This window comes from Sparus aurata, chromosome 5, assembly GCF_900880675.1.
Source record: "Sparus aurata chromosome 5, fSpaAur1.1, whole genome shotgun sequence".
Taxonomy (NCBI): domain Eukaryota; kingdom Metazoa; phylum Chordata; class Actinopteri; order Spariformes; family Sparidae; genus Sparus; species Sparus aurata.
This window is the reverse complement of record NC_044191.1, coordinates 10,830,826-10,851,650: the sequence shown is the minus strand read 5'-3', so window position 1 is coordinate 10,851,650 and position 20,825 is coordinate 10,830,826. Positions and strand designations below refer to the sequence as shown.

At 40.6% G+C, this 20,825-nt stretch overlaps 1 protein-coding gene across 1 annotated transcript; it reads right to left on the bottom strand.

Moving 5' to 3' along the window:
- Positions 1-2,421: 2,421 nt before the first annotated feature.
- Positions 2,422-20,777, bottom strand: abhd17b (abhydrolase domain containing 17B, depalmitoylase). Its single transcript, XM_030417599.1, has 4 exons — positions 20,221-20,777; positions 18,225-18,701; positions 5,915-6,094; positions 2,422-5,035 (listed from the first exon to the last, which is right to left on the bottom strand). Exons 2-4 carry the CDS (start codon positions 18,689-18,691, stop codon positions 4,816-4,818), a joined length of 867 nt encoding a protein of 288 aa, XP_030273459.1. The 5' UTR covers positions 18,692-18,701; positions 20,221-20,777; the 3' UTR covers positions 2,422-4,815.
- Positions 20,778-20,825: the final 48 nt, after the last annotated feature.

Here is a 20,825-nt window from a genome sequence, read left to right as displayed (position 1 = left end):
GCCAATCAGATTTTCAGACAAAGACATTTTGATTTACTATATAACTACAAGGAAAAATATATCATTTCATTTGTGTGTGTATATATATATATATATATAGATAGATAGATAGATAGATAGATAGATAGATAGATAGATAGATAGATAGATAGATAGATAGATAGATATTGTTTTTATAGACAGTGTTGTTGTACTGATAATAAAAGTGGCAATTATATTATTCTATAATTCTCACTTTATATAGACATGTATATATGGTTATACTGTATTTGAGCACCCACTTTATATATATGAAGTAATTTATCACATTACACATTAGTGTATGTCATTGTTCCCAGTTATGCCCTTATATTATTTATTTATTTATATGTACACTTCTCTTTTTAACCACTTCAATGTGTTTGATTAGTTTATGTTCATTTTACCAGTCTTTGTTTAGCTTTGTTGTATTTGTATGTGTACATTTACTTGGCCAGTTATCACAATAATAATTATTATCATTATTAGTGGTAGTAGTAGTAGTGATAGTAGTGGTGGTGGTGGTACATGGATACGGGACATGTAACATATCTCTTCACCTTTAGAATACTTTGACAAGAGAGAAATACACAGATTAATTGTTTTTTCATCTCATCTATAATTAATTAACTGACTCTTCATACACATTTATTATTTTGTATTCATGTATAAATACTGTCCCAAAGAATTTTCCAAAATAACATTTTGGTGGGTTTTTTTTCGCACGTTTTCATTTGTACACGTATTATTCTAACTAATAATCTAATTGGCCTAACATTATTTAGATGTAAGTATATTGAATGCAAGAATACCTGAATCATGTTTCAGTTCTAAAGCACAAATATTAAGGGCATGTTCTGTAGGTTTTGGTGCCGACAGCCTTGGGTAGCAGTACAGGTTTTCATTGTTGAGGTAGTCATAAATCTTGTCTATATCTTTGTCATTTTGCATAAAAGAAATGAGTTGATGTAAATGTAGGCAGACAAGCATGAGTCATCAATATAAACTTACCAAAAGTTGTCCACGAGAGGTCAAAATGTGCAGTCTGCTGCTGGAATTGGTTGCACTTTGAGAGTGGCTACACCACCAGCAATACTACTACAGTTCTAATAGAGCCCATAGTCACAGTTTGAGTGTTGTTAACACAATATTAAGCACATTTTGATGTTATCACATCTTGATTTCGAATAGACAATTTGATAGTAATTTATCTCTGCTTCTACAGAACCTGTTAATAGGACAAAGCTGTGAATCCAACTGAGAAAACACTGTGGCCGAAACAGTACATTCCTGCAGAAGCACACAGCTCTTCTAATTAGGTGTCTGAAAGTGGGGCAGGTCCGTTTCTTTGGACTTCATTTTATGAGCAAAGGGGTTTTCGAGGAGTCATTGAATGTGGCACAAGGAGCACTTTGACAGCATGAACGGAGGGGAGGGGCTTAAACCTGGCCCACACTGCCGCCTGCTGGTATAAAAGAGAGACGACTATTACCACCCTCCTACTCTGACATGGGAGGGTCACTGAACATAACCTCTCTTTTTGATCCACAACATGGATTCTGACGTATTGAACACTGATAATTATCACAAAATAGTTGCACAACTTTTACATCTCTCATTTTCATTGCAGTCACACGGCAGGATTTCTCCCTCGCTGTTCCGTCTACATCTTCCTGTGGTCTCCTCATCCATATTCTGCTACCGTCCCAAAGACTAAGCAGCAGAGTTGACCTCTTGATCTCAAGCAGTGTCAAGTTGACACTTTTTCCTTTTAGTGTCGCTTCCTTTGAAATGTCATCTCTTCAATTTTACCTGGCGATAGTATCAAACTGTGCACCTCATGAGCACACTGTGCAGAACACAATTATCTCTACTAAATGACTCAAACAAGGCTGGTGCAGTGTTATGAATACATATTCAGTAATACCAATACAATACAATACAATACAATACACACTCTAAAAGGCTGTTGTGCCGGTTTCCATTAAATGAAACAGGTGTTGGATAATGTGTCCACGCCGTTTGAAGTCTCGCAATTCAAATTTATGGACAATTCGCTGAAAACAACAGAACGGCATTCTGCTCACTGGCTCTATTTACTGACCAGAGAATTTGAAGTTTTATGAAACACATTTCCTGTGAAATTGCTTGTTAAAATTGTCTTGGTCTTGCACTCACCCTGACAGAGGGTGTGCACATTGTGTTGTTGACAGTAAATATCCACGGTGGTGCAGCCAAATCACGTCTCTTTCCAGAATAGAGGCAATATCTCACCCTCTGAACATGAGCTCCATTACAATAACAGCAAGGGCATTTGATTACTTGTAGTCATGCAAGACGATACAGAACAAAAAATAAAGAACGAAAGGTTTGCCCTTAAAAATCAAACAGTCACAAATTGGGTTGCTTCTCAAATACCACTTTATTTTCTCTATCCATATTAGAATTACTATATTAATATTGTTATTACATATACGTTCCTTCTGTATTGAAATATGCTTTACAAAATTAATCTAATCAAATCAGAGATGACATTAGTCAAAGAGACCGGTACAAAGGTCATCTGAAAAGCCAAAATGATGGCCTACCATGGTCTAACAGTTGTCATATCAAGATTTGGAAAAGTAAGAGCTGAGGACAAAAGCTTGTAAAAGAAAAAATGACAACATGTCCAGTACAAATATTATTTACAAAGTCAAAATGAAAGAAAGCATAACCTCGTGTGTAAGACAAATGAATTATGAAAGAAACAAAAACATTTCATACAACAGACCATCACCTGACGAACACTTACTGATCCAATCCTGTTTTGGATTTTGGTCAATCCGTCAAACATCAAGCTATCTTTGCTTCCTCTCAACCTGTAAGTATTCAGACCTGAAGGTTTACAGTAGCACCTATTGGCTTATTGGTTAATTGGTTAATTGTCACTTACCGACAGTATTCCACTAAAGGGGTATTCGGCCCCTTTAGTTGACGCAGGCTCAAGTGTTATACAGGTATTCAAAATACCCATAAAAAATATTGAGATTTCCTAAGCATTTCTGTGTTTCATATACAGGCCAAGTAGAGAAACTGGCCATTCATGGCATGCAGTAGCACTTTGACATTTGCCATACACGGCTCTGACGGTCCCTCAATGGAGTTGTTAATGCTTTGTTTTGTCTCACTCAGAATTAAAGGGCAAATCAACAGACAACAATGGATCCAAAAAATACCATGCAGACAAAAAGGATAAATTTAAGACAAAAACAAAACATTCCGTCTGTGATGGAGGCTTTTTAATGCTGAGACACTGATGCTGACATACACCCACTGGAGTCATTTTTTAGCTCAAATGTACTGAAAATAAATGCTTGTCAATAACTTATAATAAAACATTTTTATTTTTTTAACAACTTCCTGAACTGAAAATCAGTTTGACCGAGTCGTTAATAATGTTATCCATTCAGTTTGGATTGGCATTAGTGGTATAAGTCTTAAACAGAGTGCAGACCGTTCGGTGCTGTCACAGTAGTTAAATCTTTGTCATATATATATATATATATATATTAAAAAAAATGACACATCTAGAAAGATTGGATTCAGGTTCCTAAGAGATCTACTAAGTACATTATTTTAACTTGATATCTTCAGACCCAAAGACAGATAAAACACTGTCAATACTGGGCGTGAAAATAGTTACTACTATACTAGGGTGAATACTTCTTATTTTCAATGATCGGTCAGATATTTTCTGCACAAAACAGTCCAGCATCAAGTTCATTTACGACAGCTTAGTGATACTGATCTTGCAGCAACAACACTTCGATGTAAACTCCGAAGTAAGAGCTGTGGAAACCCACACTTTGTTTGTTGATGATAAACAGCCCAGGCCTTTTAACCCATCTTGCATCATGTTCTTGTAGATTGTAACATTTAAAATTGTACCATTTTTAAACTAAACAGAAAAGTAGAGGCTGAATACAGCTAACAGAGCTTTGGAGATGTTTCTAGTAGATCTTAAATCGTACAAAGGATAACGTTCTTTGTGTGTCTAAGTCTCTGCAATATATCATACTAAACATTTGGCAACACTGGCACAGCTAGATTATATGTCAGTTTGTCTTGTACAGTTCTTCAGTGATAGCTGATACGTGCAAATATCATGTATAATATAAAAAAATATAATAAACAGTAGTCCAAAAAAAAAAAAAAAGAAAAAAATGAAATTCATGGTGACTGCAGTGTGTGGGACCAAACCTGACCTCAAAGTCAGAAAGAGTTCGGTTGGGTTAGAGAGAGTCTGGTCCACTTCTGGTCCAGTCCAGTTTGTAGCAAGGCTGTTTCCCCGGACTTTAATAGCCTCGCGAGTTGACCATTACGAACCGTGGACCATTTCAAAAGGCAGCAAAAATGTGACACTCCCCATACTCACGCACACGCTCTCGTATATCGCACGTACACACAGTATGTTGCCTGTGCAGTTGTCTACTACCTCTTTCATTCACGCACTTTCAGGATGTGCAATTTTCAACATGATAAAAAAAAAAAAAAGAAAACAAAACGATGGATACTTGTAAGTTCACAGCTGCAGCATGTGGAGCGGACGGAGCAGAAAGGCCCGGGCAAAGAGGGAGAGGTGCTCGGTAATGAGAGAAGACTTCCATCGAAACTTCAGTACTGAACAGACAAACACTTCCACCTGCATCGCTTCACAAAAAAAGAAAAAGATGTACCCTTTCTCCGTCATCCAACCTCTCCTGAAAACCATTTCTTTCTTCTCTTCTTCCCTCTCCACCCTTTCATCCAGGCCCTCTACAAGTTGACCAACTCATGTGCAACAAACTGTTTGAGTCTCTCCAGGTATTGTCCATAGAGCTCCACGTCGTTGTGTCCGGCACCCTCAACCCAGAGTGGCTCCACGGGGCGCTGACAGCGTTCATACAGCGCCAGGCCATGGGAGAAGTCGATGACCTCGTCCTCCGTACCGTGGATCACCAGTACTGGTGACGTTACCTTGGAAATCTTGTCAATGCTTTGAAAGAAGATAGGAAAACAGTCAGTTAGGTCGGGATTCAAAATACCGACATGAAGGCAAAAAGAAAAACGAGACCATTAAAGGAGACCTTTTCTGTTTGTCATTTCTTTTCCTTCCCATCAATGTTTTCTAAAGATCCTGAGCATGTAAAAGATCTTAAAAGTTCAAAAGTTCAAAGTCAGCACGTACAGAAGCTCCCTTCTCCCACACAAAACACTGCTCCTGAAATGCCCCGTCAGTGGCCTCGCCTTTCATTCTGTAATTTTGTGACACACACCACACTACCCTGTCACATATTTGCAATATTTGCATAATTCATGCCTGTTGACTAGTTTGGCACGTAAGAATTTATTTAGCACAGCTGCTCTGTTAGCTGTGCAGAGTCAGACATGTATGGGCTTAAAGAGACTGGAGCTAAAACAGAGCATTTCAAACAACTGATGTTTTTTGAGCACTAGAACATTTAAACCTATTCCAGTGGTTCCACAAAATGAAATCAAGAACCTAAAAATGGGCATTATATGTCTCCTTTAAGTTATTGTAATCATAAACACTGTAAAAGATGCATACTAACTGTTGAAAATTCACCAAGGAGAAATGAAGCACAGCTTTTCTGCAATTTGACCAACAGATGGAGCTACTGAGGATATTTCTAAAGACTCATTAAGAAGAGACACACATGCTGGATTAACTTGACACATCTAAATGTATCCATGTTTGCAAGCTTGTGTGTTTAGGTTTTCCTGATACATACAATGCTGTTTGTAAATGAATATGAACTCTCTTTATGCGATTGTCTGTGGGCCTCTCTGGGGATGTCTGTGATGCATTTAGCCTGGCTTTCACACATGCCATCTGTGCATGCAGCGCACTCACTTTGGGAAGGCGTCGAAGCAGTAGGTCTTCTTGGTGTCGGGGAAGGCCACCCTCATGCCAGACGTGAGCGGGGAGTGGAGGATGACGGCAGCGCTCTCATAACGAGAAGCCAGGTCCACGGAGGGCACGGTGCCAATGCTCTGGCCATACACGATCACATTCTCTGGCCGGATGCCATACCTGCGAGGAGGACAGAGAATGTCTAAATATCACTCTTTCACCGATCATGAACAGGATATTTACACTGCTAGTAGCCAGACATATTTGGGTACATTTTGTGTGCTCTACTAGACACTGGCAGGCATCCAGTTAGGCCTTTTTGTTAATTATGAAAAGCAGCTTGGCTGGCAAATGAGTGGGCTCCAAAATGCAACATTTCTCGTTAGCCTTAGAGTGGAAAATCTGCTTTATTGACGTAAAAGAGCGACTTCATCAATACGATTCTCTACATAGGGTCTGCTTTTCCTCACACCCATCAAGCTCTCATTTCCCCCTCATGCTGCTCCATAAGCAAACACACACCTGTGTGCTAACTGAGAATTACTCATACTCTATTATCGGCTGAAACGTCACGCCACAGTGAGTCAGTGATTATACGGTGTCCTAAAACAAGTACACAAAGATGGAAGGCAGCCATGGTTCAGTGGCTTTCTGCAGCTGAACACAGAGGACCACCACTGTAGTCTCGTGATTCGGAGGGGAGGAGGGTCAAGAGCAAAACAAGCAGAAAGAGAGGAAAAGAGACACCGATACTGGATAGAGGATGAGGGAGAAACTGGAAAGAGGGGGGGGGGAAAAAAGGGAAGACATTCCACAGCTGATTATTGAGAACGTGACCCACTCTAGCAGGCAGGCAGGCAGTCAGCTGACAACCTGAAACCACGTCTGAGAACACTGCATCAGTGTCTTCACCGTGTCCGGACAGTTCATAGTTAACAGCCACAACCATACCACAACATAAACCTGACAAAAATGAAAAATGGGAAACATTACAGGCACTGCCCTCCTTCAATACACAGTGATGAACAATGCAAGAACAACAAAGTCTGCCACAACTCTGTGCTGTTGCAATCGATTATTTAAAATTAGCAGCTCCGAAGACAAAAGTCTAACATGTTTAAAAAGAAAAGAAAAGAAGTTAAAGGAATGTAGTACTACTGCTCTGAAAGGGGCGATCGACGTGTGTTAAGTGTTGGCACATCCATTTCAAACAGCACACGGACACAGTCTAGTTTGCAGACGGTCATTAGCAGGAATATAGGAACTGTTTATCGTTGGTGTGTCAGCTGACCTTCAGAGAGTATAAATAGGGGTGAAAATACCATCACGGCACGGGAGTGTGTGACTGCAGACGGTCGGCTGATCATGAAAGACAATTCATGGACTGGAAGCCTCTTTCCACGATACAGCATAAAGTAGCTGAAGGGGGAGGTGAAGGACAGTGAGGAGGAGGCCAAAATCTCAAGGTTTTCACGAACTGTATCAAATATGACACTGACCTTTCTGAACTGTCAGATTAGGGCTAAGAGCTTTGTTTCACCATTTGCAAGTAAATGTCATCTTCATGTCAGGTACAATCCCTTTCAATTTGTCACGAAAAATAAAGAGAGCATAATCACAGTAATTGAGAGGGAGGGTTTGATGTTTAAAACAAAAAGCGTCATCATAGAGTTTGCAGGAGGCGAAACAAAAACCTACAGCCCCAATGAAAAGTATAAAAGTTAGGATCCAACTTTTACCATGTTCAAAGACAATTTGAACAAAACATGATGAAAAAAAAACATAATTGAACCTTTTTTGGCATAGAAAAGTTTAGGTGAGTTTTTTTGTTGTTGTTTTGTTGTAAGGCTTATATGCTCAGTATATAATTTCTGTTGCTACTTGTCTCTCAATCAAAACAAAAGACATTAAGTAGCATTGAATCATGGGAGTTGTCTTCATTATTAATCAACATTGTTAGTGAAAATCTCATGTGACTCAAGAAGAAATGAACATGAACAAGGAGAGGTTTTCAAATTTTATTCCCATTGTGTTTAGTTACCTTCTAAGGCTTCCCTCCTCATTCTCAGACATATCATCTGATGATTCCCCGCATTCCCCCGATTTTGTTGGTTTGAACAATTTGAAAACATTTAGGATAATGCAAGTACACGACTGAACAAAATATATAACAATGGTCCATTTGATTTTTAACATTTTGTTGCAAAATTATTATGAATCATGTCTGTGAGATCAGCTAACGGCAAACAGCATTTAAAATAGGTAATAACAAGGAACTTGAGGACAAGGCATTTTCCCATAAAAACCACAACCACCAAAGCCACACTTCTCAGTCTTCCCTTCAAGAGAGAGGTCACTATTCTTAAAAGGTGTAATCTAGAAAATATGGTGAGAATTCAAAAGGTAGCTCGGGTCACAGAGGGGAGTGACCACGGCCAACAGGGCTCAGCTAAACCGGCTTTAGCAGCCCGAGAGAAGAATTCCGGGCACCCAATGTGGTCTGAATACAACTTTCCAGAATGACAGAGGTCAATTTGAAGACGGGGGATCACAGAGGTGATTTACAGCAGCTCCAATCAGGACTGCGACTCCAGGTACAAGAGGACACGGCAAGCTGAAACTTACGAGACAGGATGGGCCGGGGCTAGCTGGTTAGCATGCCAATTACAGTGTCTTGGCAACACAATACATAGGTTTTTGACATGACGTCAACACTGTCGTTTCTTCATACTGCTGATGATGTTAGTTCATTTTCTGAATGTTTGAAACAAACATTCTGGTGATCTCTTACAAATTTGCCCATTGACAGAGACTTAATGGGAGAAGTCAAGTAAACTGTGAGATGACGGCCACTACATTCATTTAGATATTCAACATCAACTCCTCCCAGGAGACATGGAAGTGAATTATTTGGTTGCTTACCTTCCTTAATAATATCTGTTTATCTATAGGCAACATCTGAGAAGTTCTGAATGAGTCTTTAATTAGACCTAATAACTTGACAATATTTGCTGCTGGATGTGTCACGTTGTCACAACAGTCTGTTATCTGTTTACTGCTATTAAGTTTTATTAGTGTAGCTGTCAAACAGACTTGTATCTGTTATTATCATCTTGCACTTCAGATTATCTCCTGTCGATTATGCTTATCTAGTCAATGTTCTTTTTCCATATCAGGCCACTGAAGACTGGCCAATCCTGAGACACAATAACACTCACCACATGGGTGTCATGACAATGTAAAGCTTATGCAGTGTCAATAAACACAGGGTAAATTGAAACCATCTGGCAGCTTAGTCATCAGGTGAATGGCTACTCTAAAGTACATATAGCAAGGCATCCGACAGGACTAACTCGGCATGCTTTGCTTACATCTTTAAGCCAACACTGTGCAAGAGGGAGTTTTTAGGTCACACACAATCACATGAATATTGCAAAGCTTGAACTTCCGACCTTCCACTTACAGCAAGGTCACTCAAACCACTGAACCACCCTGTTATTTTGGCAGCTTGACAGACTGTTGTGGCTTTTGGTCACAAATTCAGGAAAGGCTGTGCGAAGAGGACAACAATCACAGTGCACATCTGCAGCTGCACTACGACTGGCACTGACCAAAACGCAAGCCGTCCCCCACCCCACACCCCCCTAGACTGCTAGACCGCCCAGCACTAGCCTACAATTTACTCCATTGCATTTCAGCTTGAATAGACCTCATCAATCCATAGCCAGCCATGCTCCATGGTAACACCCCTCCCCCAGACCTCCGTCAATTTAGTCTCCTGACACAAATCCAATCTATTATGCATCACATCCTCCCTCGTTCCCCTATTCTGTCTCTCGCCGCCTTTTGGCTGCCCACCTCTTACTCCCTGAAGACCAAAAATATTCTCATCCAATAGCAGCCACTATGACTAATAGATATTTTAGGATATCCTGAACATATGCAGAGGCATTTTTAACAGATTAGCGTACCATCTGCACTCAGCAGGGGGCTCCTTCACTGACGAGCTCCAATGATCTGTTATTATGGTTAGCACCTTTTTACTCATTTCCTCCCGTTGTATAATTAGATGTTCAGATCTCTATTTATGGCTTACTACATTTAAAAAAAGTGAATAGGGGGGAATTAAGTATTAAGATGAGATTCTATAATCAGCAATCACAATCAGCAAGTGCTGTTCCTACAGCTATGCGCTAACGACAGTCAGGTGAGTGATTTCACTCCACCCAACTGACTCCACAGACACAGCAGCCTTTGTTTAAAGGCTCCGTCAGCCTAACCGCCAGTGACTTTTCAAGCAAAGAAAAGTAAACAATTCACAGACATGTTGCCTCTCTGTGGCCATGTTTGTGAGACTTTCTCGCCGTTATTGACCGTCTGAGATGACACATTTCGACTTGGATCAATAAAAGAGGATTGACCAGGAAGAGTTTTTTTTTTTCCCTGTTTGTTTTCATTGGCCACAGTGCGGGAAGACCTCGGTCTGAGAGCTCATTGGAAAATGGTTGCTAGGCTACCACTCAATATTAGACTAGCGGGATTGACTGGTGGCCCGCCTCCATCTCAGAGGGAAAAGAAAATGATACAGTGCCATTCTGTGGTCACTCACACACACACACACACACACACACACACACACACACACACACACACACACACACACACACACACACACACACACACACACACACACACACACACACACACACACACACAGAGAGAGAGGAAGTTGGCTAATGGGGTTTCACCAGCTTGGTCACCCTTTGCTCAACATTTTTCTTACGTTCGATTTCTTCTAACCTGGAGCAACAAACAGTACACATGACACATAATTCTGTAAGTATGTGTAATCCTCGGTGTGATAATAGAGCCTGTGTGAGTGTGAAAACCCGCTGACTCATGCAATTACTGAATCATGTGGCCTACTTCCTGCACAGGTGAAGGGAGTGCCTCATCCACCATGTCTGAACAAAGAAACACAGGAGCGGCTGAGGAGTTCGGTGGTTAGAGAAGTGACAGGTGGCTGCCCTCTGTCATATGACTGCGGAGTAAAGTGAACGGGGCGTACTCAACGCTCAAGACAAGCTAAATCTGCTGACTGCTGAATCATAAGTATAAAAAGAGAGGATCTTGAGTGTTCAAAATGCTAAATACTAAAGACACAGCATGACAAGCAGAGAGAGCGATTCGAGGGCTGCTCTCTTCTTCAGGCTGTGATCGAACACAGGAGACATGTACGAGGGACATATGCAGCCGACTAATGTGAGGCCATGCAGAGAGGCCTTTTGATGTGATAAACACGATCTAGTTGATTTATGCCCAGCAGGGTTCAAAAGGCCGGGCTGTACCCTCACAGTCAATTATAAATCTGGCACAACCCTCAAACAATCAGACACAGACATCTGAGTCAAAAAGCGATAATATGAAACTGGGGTTCTTATCTGCACTACACAGTAAAAGGTTAGCTACATAAAAAAGCAAAAAAGTCTGCAAGGAGAAAATCTTCATTAAAGCTATGCAAAAGACCTCTATCATCTTGCAGTCTGCATCTCAACTTGTAGTTTTATGCCCATGTATGGGACTTGAAGTTCCTCTAACCTGAACCCATTTTAATTTGAGAGACTATCTAGCAATTAGCCCTAAATGGTTTTGAAGAATAATATCATCATATAATTCCCTATGTAGAACAGGAATAATGTGAAACTGGAGTGTCTGCTCAGCTGATACAAAACCACGGGTTTGGAGCAAGACATCAGGAAGAGCTGTGGCCCAAAAAGACTTTTTCCCATAAGCTTACATTGTGAAAGAAGCTCGTCACAGCTCCTGTGAAATGACTTGCTTTGCTGTCATAATTTGAGCCATTCGTTCCAATATCATTTGGTAAGTCCATAAGAGCTGCACGATTAAATCATTTTATCCCCATTCAAATTAGCTGGGCGCAAAACCCGAGTTAGCCAACTTCAGTTAGCTGTAGCCTCTCATGTGCACTTTAACATCTGTGTGTCCATTTTTAATGTGACGTCCTTGGTTTGGAGGCCATAGCAGAGTACCACCAACCAAGACAGTCTGATGCGTGGCAACATAAAGTAGTGAGTGTAAATCCTGAAAGCGGGCCCATTTACATGATATATACTTTGACTGGAGGCTGAAGAGGACTCACAGAAAGAAAGAGTGTCACTTGAGATGGCAAAGAAGGAAGAACAGATTGCTGCCAGTGACCGAGGTATCCAAACCACCGAGTCTACATGTAAGCTTGCCATTTGGTTAAGCTAAAAATGCAAAATAGACTTGGGAAATTAACCTCTGGTCTTATTTTAATTGTCAGTTTTTTGTTTATAAAAAAGGACATCCTACAAGATGTCTCTGTGCACAGTTCCATCAGGACAAGTGCAAAGCCATATGACATTACTTAACACTGCTTCCCTTTTACAAACCCTGTGACTGTCCGATTCCTTGTTTGTAAAAAAGTTACATTCTAATGTCAATCATCATTTTTATCTTTGCGTTATAAGTGCCATCTGCATTTTCCAAAAACACACAAACAAGGAGATCTCAATATGGCATTACTCAGACTCACTGTGGCATGAGTTGGCATTCAGAGGTGCAAATTGGCTTTTGAGAGGTGTAATGATTTAGCCTCACGCAAACACTGTAAAAATGTGTGACAAAACACAACAGCACAGATGACAAGACATCATGGATTTCAGTTGTCACAAATAGGAGCCTAATGGATTCATTGGCTGATATTAGCCCATCACAGATTTATTGGTACTGGCGCATATGTTGTCCGATATGTAGATATGATTATAATGCAGAATATAAGGCTTGGGGTCATTTCCAGTTATAACAAATTCAAGTGAAGTTCCAGTAAACATTATAAACACTTATATATTGTTAAAGTGTAAAATATCCTGGATCATTTACATTTTTGTATGTGGGTAATATATCTTTGTATGTTGGCAATATATCTTTATCAGAACTTGACTCCCTCAAAATGTGAGGGATCCAAAAATCAAGTATTGTCGGGCTCTAATCCCAAGTATGACAAAAAGTGACAGTAACATATTAAAACATAATCACAACTATGTTTTTATTTGTTTTGTTACACTAAGTTTAATGTCTATATCATTTAACATGGATGTGAAAAACAACAACAATGAATCAAACTGAAAGAAACTGGCTTGCATAATAAGAACCACATACAAAAACTGAACCATTCATAGCTTCAGTATTTCATAACCTGTGTTGTAAAGACGGAATTAGTACCTCTGTGCATTATTAAAACTGGTGGACAGTGCAATTACTGTGTGATTGCATAACAAAACACTGCTGAAAAAGAATAGCAAGCACTCAGTCTAATATGCTGAGGGACGACAAGACACGCAAGCGAGACTTCTTGAGAATCAATTTATCAAGTTATGTCATTCTTCCTGTAAGCTCCCTCTCGTCTAATGTTGGAGAGGTTTCTTCCCTGATTAACCTACAAAGCAACGTGATACAGTGGCTGAGATACTCACTACCACCAGCTCTGCCCTTATTTAAACAGTCATTAACATCACATACAAGAACAAGTTTGTAGTCTTTACTAACACTAGTAGGCAAATAGCCACCCAATCTGATCATGGTGCAAAAGTTAAGTTGGCCTAACCAAATGAGGGCGTGCCAACAAGGCTTTGCAAATCCAAATAAGTTGAACACTAGACACTGGACAGGAGCAAAAGTGAAAAATACAAAAGCAAGTGTCTGCACACCAGATAATGCTCCCGAGAACATGACCTCAGCCTGAATAAGCTGATGAATGAACAGCACTAAGATTTTGCCCACTCGAGTCAGATGTGATCACACAGAAGATTCATCACACATAATAGTTATTAATGAAGCAATGCTCTTTAGAGCTCTTCATATATCATATATATCATTTAACTAGTGCTGTTGAACAGTGATAGAAATGATCAGTTATTGGTAAAACATTACAACTTCATGTATCTCTATAAACAGTGAAGACTAAGCCTGGGTCATTCAGTGCGCAGTAAAAGTAGCACCATTCAAATTTTTTTATCTAAACTATGTAACTGGGCTAACATAAAAAAGGAGTAGCCAACACACAGGGTTTGCATTTATGTCTAGAATCGCTGCCCCACACACTATCAGAAAGTTGACGCTATTTGGAGCATCTGCTCTGCCTCGATCAGATTACATTACATTTCAAAACTAAGTTCTGCCCCAGTCACGACTGTGTGGGAGCAGGAGATTCCTCTGTGTATCAATACAAATATGCAAGTGAGCTAGAAAATACGAATAAAAGAAAAAAAACAAAAAACACAGCACCTATTTAAGCACTCATTTCAGCTAGTAGTCAGCTGCTGTGTATGAAAGCAAAAACAAAGAAAGGGTTTTCACAAAAACTTTCTGATGCTCCTTTTCTCACTTCTCCTTTTGGTCACGTTCAACAGGGTGACATTTGCGGCAATGAAGCATGCTAAATGTAAAACACAAGTGACAGCAAGGTTTCAACATTAAAACAAAGGAATGCATTTGATCCAACCCGTAGATTCAAGAGTGCCCGGCCACCAGAAGAGCAGGTTCTTCTTTGCAGCAGTGGCCTATTTCCTGTCGTCAGAACCTTTATGATCAAGAGTTTCCTGTTTAACTTGCCAGCTTCCTTATTTAACAGGCCCTTACTTACAGAAGATCACTCAAGTCAATTGGTAGATAGTGTAATATGTAAAAGAAGTGCTCAGATAGATTCAAAGCAAAAGTCAGCAGCTGAGAAACATTTCGCTTTAAGTGGCGCTATCGGCAGTGTTATACATCAGCACTTTTAAATCTCTGCAGTGCCACGTCCTCCCTTGCCACAGAAAGAACATACACCCACATCAGGACTGACACAGGAGGAGCACTCCACACTAGTTTACAGTTTCTAGACTAGTTTCTCTCTTTTTGTGGTTGATTTTTTGGCTCCTCTCTTTCAGCCCTTTTAGTTTTCCCATCTCCTCTGTTAGTCATTTGTTTGTCTTCCAGCAGGAAGTATACAAATACAACACGGCCTACTGGATGAACCTCCATTTCCCTCCTCGTCCACATAAACAAAAAGGCACAAATATGATGTACACATTATTTCCACTCACACAAACATGGTACACCCCACATCCACATCCTGTTTTCTATGGGAACAGGTATGTGGCTGTGTGCTCTCTTGGTTCTGCAGAGATAAAGCATCCATCTTATTAGTATGTATGCAAGTATATCTGATATCACCGTGGTGGTGTTGTTCCTAGAACATCATAATTGATGCTGTTCCACGACACTCATTGTTACTGACCAATCACACTGTTGTGATGTCATTGCCTTACGACCCATGTTGGTGTCATTCCTGGAACATAATAATTAATGTTGTCGGACGGTCACTCAGCAGACTGGGGTTCGTATCCCAAATGTTATACTGACAAGGTCACTTATCATTTTCTGTTTCTTTTCAGATTTATGACGCTGTTTGGTTCAGTTTAGGCAACAAAAACATTTTATTATTAGGTTTGTGAAAACATGGATTTGGTTAAAACAAATTTCCATAACGTTGTGTTATAAAGGACAACTTGTCCCATGTAATGTATGTAGTTTGCTTGTCTTTTTCCGCCTTTTGCAATGCCGTGATGATACAAATCACATATTCTAGGAACAACACCAACATGAGATTTCGTGTATGCATACATTTCCACTTTTACACCAAAATTGGCGTATATGCATTTTTTATAATAATAAATATAAAAAAAATATAATAATAAAAAAAAAAAATGTATTCCATTACCATCGCCAATTTAATTCTGGATTTAATCTATTACTAGAAATGGAAATCAAGAACTGTGTCCTGTTGAGAATCACTTCCACATTTCAAATGAAATCCATCGAATCATATGCTTCTGATCTTATCAGTTCCTTTAAAATTGATGCCGGCATAATTGTGTATTCACAAAACAATGACGTCAAACTCTGTGTCTATGCTGCTGGAAACTTTGCCATGTTGGAGGGGAAAAGAACTGTCTGAAGTGTGGCTTGATTTCATAAAGAAAGTTGACAACTGTGCAAGTTGTGAAGTCTAACACATTGTAATTTTCTGTAAGACTGGATATACCAGCAATATGCTGAAAGAACTTTCTAACACAACATGGGCTTCAACTCCAGGAATGCCATTCACCTGACATTCTACATACGAGTGCCACTGCTTCCCAACTGAGCCAACATCCTAGGATAAAAACCTTTGTTATAGTTTGTCGGATCCAAATGCAGAAAGGCAAGAAATGGGGCCCCTCTCCTGGCAAACCAGCCCTGAAGCCACGAAGCACAGTGACTATGGTGTTACAAAAGGACAAAAGAGGGAGATGACAAGTGGGTCGAATGGAAGGAAGTGATGTTAAACAGACAGTCTGATGAACACACAGAGAACTCATCTTTGGGAAGGGACTAAAGAAAGAGAGAACAGTTCTTGCCTGTACATTTTTGTTGTCAATTCATTGAGAACTTCATTATGTTTTGTACATTAAGAAAAGAGAATATGAAATGGAGCAAACAGGAGACTGAAAAAATAAAAAGGAAACTCAGAAAGATCGTTACATTATCGTTACAAAGCAACGATACACATTAAAGCAGACATCAGCAAGATGAAGCACGTGTCTTATCAGCTGTGAAAGCATATCACAGATTGCATATCAGTAGAGGTCGAATATCGGCCAATAAATATCTGTCTATTCATAGCCCGCAGAGCAAGAAGATGCAGCACAGCACCCACTCACACCTACATACTGTAAGGCTGGTCAGCACAATCATAGAAAACACGTTCCTTATTATCGCCTACAAGAACATCATGCCACCCATACTAAACCATTCCTCATCATCTCCACCCAAGATTTTATCAGGCCCAAGCTAATCATCCCTCCACTCAGCTCCTTCTCTGGACTCCTCACATCTTCAACTCTCTCTCTTCCATCCCTTCATGCATCTGTGCTTTTCTCTATCAATCTATATCAAACTCATTTTATTCCAGGGCTTCCGATTTACTTTGTCAAACTTCCTCATAGCTGTAAACAAAGACTGGGGAATATATATCGATGTTATGTCATTGTCGTGATGTGAGATTACATCCTCTAAGATTTTGGATATCGTTATATTGCGATAAGGAGTAAGTTGTCTTTTCCTTGTTCTAAAGGCTGCATTACAGTAAAATGATGTCATTTTATGAACTTAACAGACTGTTCCACTTTATCCTCATTACTGATGATTATCAACCAATTTCTTTGCGTTAATATTTTGCAAAAGTACCACGAGTAATAATGGTAAGTACCACTAGTCATCCCTACAATACTGACACAATACTGTAGGGATGACTAGTAGTACTTACCAATATTACTGCCAACAAGGATATTTTAAAAGACACCTGGGGATATTTGGCATGAAAACAGGTGTTTTTTAAGGAGACCTGCAGACATTTCCAGCTTTTTTGTGGCGATCAAAACCAGCTATTTTTTCTGTGAAGTCGGAATGTGTCCGTCTGTGATTGTGGCGACCAAAAGAAGTATTTTAAGGCAAGTCGTAGTGTTTTTGTAAGCCTAGGCAAGGGATTTTTGGATATTGTAATTTTGCAACCAGTTTTGATGCTGACACTATTTGTGTTTTCAAGCTCTGGGTCCCTTGAATAAAGGAGCATCAATTGTGAGAGATCAAGTTTGAATTCTGTGCGTTACTGTATTGCTTTTATTCTGTATGCAAGGCACTGACCATTACTAATCGATTCACCCATCTTCCCTCCATCAATCGTCATCATCATCATCATCACCTTCCCTCCTTAGCGACTAAGGAGCGACTGTCCAAGTGAAGGTAGGTGAACCCAGAAGTAATATTACCTAGCTTGAACTGCTACTGAGCTCAGCTGAAGGGAACCTACTTAAAACGTTTGAAATAACATAACATTGTATTATTATAGACTTAACAATGAGCTCTAATGTAGAAACAAGGTTGCAGTTATCTTGTCTGGCAGTAGCAGTAATATTGTAACACTATTGTTGTAGCATTGTGTATAAATGTAAAACAATGAAGTTAAGCCATGTTTTAATATGAGTATCTCTTCTTGTTTGGTGTTGTAGAAAGCAAAAACCAAAGACCCATGATGGGCTCAGTCAACACTGTAAGGGTTTTCTTGAATGGAAAGTGAAGTACAACAAATACAAGACATTAACGCAGCCCAAAAAATGGTGAGTAAACATGGATACATCACAAATACATCATCATCATCATCATCATCATCATCTTCTCTCCTTACCGTGACCGTAGTGCCTGCCAGGCTGCGTCTACATCAGCGTACAGGTTCTTCTCCGAGGGTTTCCCAGAACTCGCCCCGTAGCCCGAGTAGTCATAAGAGAAGACGTTGCAGTTGATCCGGGAACCCAGGCCGATGTAGAAACTGCTCATCTGGCCCAAGTCCACTGCGTTTCCATGGGAGAATAATAGCGTGTAGCGGGCGCTGGGTGAGCAGCGGACAAACATGCAGGCAATGCGGTTCCCTCTTGAGGTGCGTGTCATGAAACACTCGATGGCGTCCTTCTCTCGGGATGAGTACTGCCAGTCGGCACGCTCGGAGAGGTGCAGCGTCCACCGGCTGCCACTGTCATCACTCATGAGGCTGTAGGTGGGCTCTGGGGGCAGGAAGGCCAGCTTGGAGGCGATCTTGCTGGGGCACGGTGGACAGCAGAACAGGCAACATAGCTCGCCGAGGGATAAGTGGTTCATTCTCAGAACACTGTGACAGGGACAGTGAGGATGGTTAAAAAAAATAAATAAATAAAATTCAACAGTCAACAGATAAATGCAAGAATTTCCTTTGAGAACTGAGAAGCAGATAAAAGCCTCATCAAAACAAGAACCTCTGGGCTCTCTCAGACAGCTGGTGTACTAATTTGTCGCTGCATCCCCAGCAGGCTGATCACAAGGGGAACACCAAAAGGGCAATTTTGTGCCACAGAACTCTTGAATGAATGATGCTCTCCCCAAGAAGATAAACATTTGTCTTCATTAAGGAACAAACACGGGGGAATTCCAGGAATGGTTTCCATTTTTAGATGCACTATGAATTATTCTTTTCAGAATGCATGGCTCTCTTCAGCCAGGATTATAAAAACAAAGTTATAGCCATGACCCTGATTGGCTCCACAACCACTCAGGCAGTACTGACTTGAAGGCTTTTCTTGTTTCACCGTGCACCTGGACCCCCACCTAAGGCTACCTTTTAGACAATCCAGCTGCGTTTGAATTGCAGTGGCCATTACTCAGAAAGAGGGGGGGTTTCATATCTACATGTGCACTTTAAATAGAATAAAACAGATAAGATCCAGCAGACATGTCTTATTATGGATTATATTTCCAATACTAATGCTAGAAATAAGATGAACAGCCTGCTATGACATCCCAGAGTCTGTGCAATTATTCTTCAATGTTTTTTGTTCCAGGATATGTTGCCAATGTTGTGTATCCGAGCTTTGCAGGTCCTGCTGCAGAAAGGCATCCCACCTGCATATTCCAATGCATTCGGGATGTGATTTAGTCCTCTAAACTATAAATGATGAAGCACACAGGCAGCAAATGTTTCTCATCTCATTTTCACAACTCTAAAGAAGCTTCAGATCTTGATGGCCATCCTCGCCGCCACTCTTCTTGCACACTTAATCTTTGAAGTGCCCTTTGCAGATTAAGATCGGTTTTCTACGCTATCCATATCCAAGTCTAAGAAATATGGGTGTTTTTTTTCCAGCAACCTTGTAATGGGGTTGTTTGGAATGGTCCTTTATCTTCATTAGAAGTGGTTTTACATGAAAGGAGAGGCTCACAGATCCCTTCTTGATTAAACACAGGTGACTCCGATTCAAATGAATGACCTGTTTGCCACTTACTTAGAGAGATTGTAAATACTTTTTTATAGCCACTTGCAATCTATGATGGCCACTTTTGCAGGATGCTGTGACATCCTGAAGGAGCACGCAGCAGCAAAATACACAGTGGAGGCTATTTGCTATCCATATTCCCCCAAATAGTCCCCATTAATCTCCAGTCACGCAGACAGAATGGAGCCCAGCAGCGATTTACTGTAAAATGGTGGTGGGGGCAGCAATGTGTTCAGGTTACAGTGATGGTTTGTGGAGGTTTAATATCCTGTGGATGGGCACACTTTATTGCCAAGTGTAAAGGGCCACTTAGCCAGCGACACTAAAACAAGCAAACGTGTTCCTGCTTAACACAGAAAAGAGAAATGATGACAACATTACCTGGACGGAGCTTGACGCTTGTTTAGTTTTTCTTTCTATTTCTGAGGTGACACTGTTGGCCAGCCCCGTCGTAGTCAGGTGTTATCTTCGCACCAGGACAACTAATGTATCTTCAACTCGACGCCGGGAGATTGGACAGGTTATCCTCTGCCAGATTATCCTCTGTTGCGCGTATTTGTTGGCGATGTCACTTTGCGTGTGTATATCCCCCTTGGCACCACAGCTGTGAGTTACTATTAGCTAGCCGCTTCGTCCTCCCGTCCAGACACCCTCCGAAACTGTCTTTTCTGTTTCCTCCGCTCGGTTCTCTCAACATATGGTCCTGAATGACAACGAGATCGGTTCATTCAAAACGTTCAAGTCTTTACAGCTCGGCGGCGACATGGGGGAATTCGACAAAGGTCCCGAATTGATTAAATTCTCGTCTCACGTCTGTGCTGGTTTGCCAAACAGTTCACAGCAGCGCCACTTGCCTCCGAAACATCACCGCTGTCGTTGGGAATATCGCTCTGCTCGTTATGTTAGCGTCCAAGGAAGGATAGGACGTGATTGACAGCTCGGTGGACCAATAGAAAAGAGCTTTATGAACCAGCCCACCAATCTTA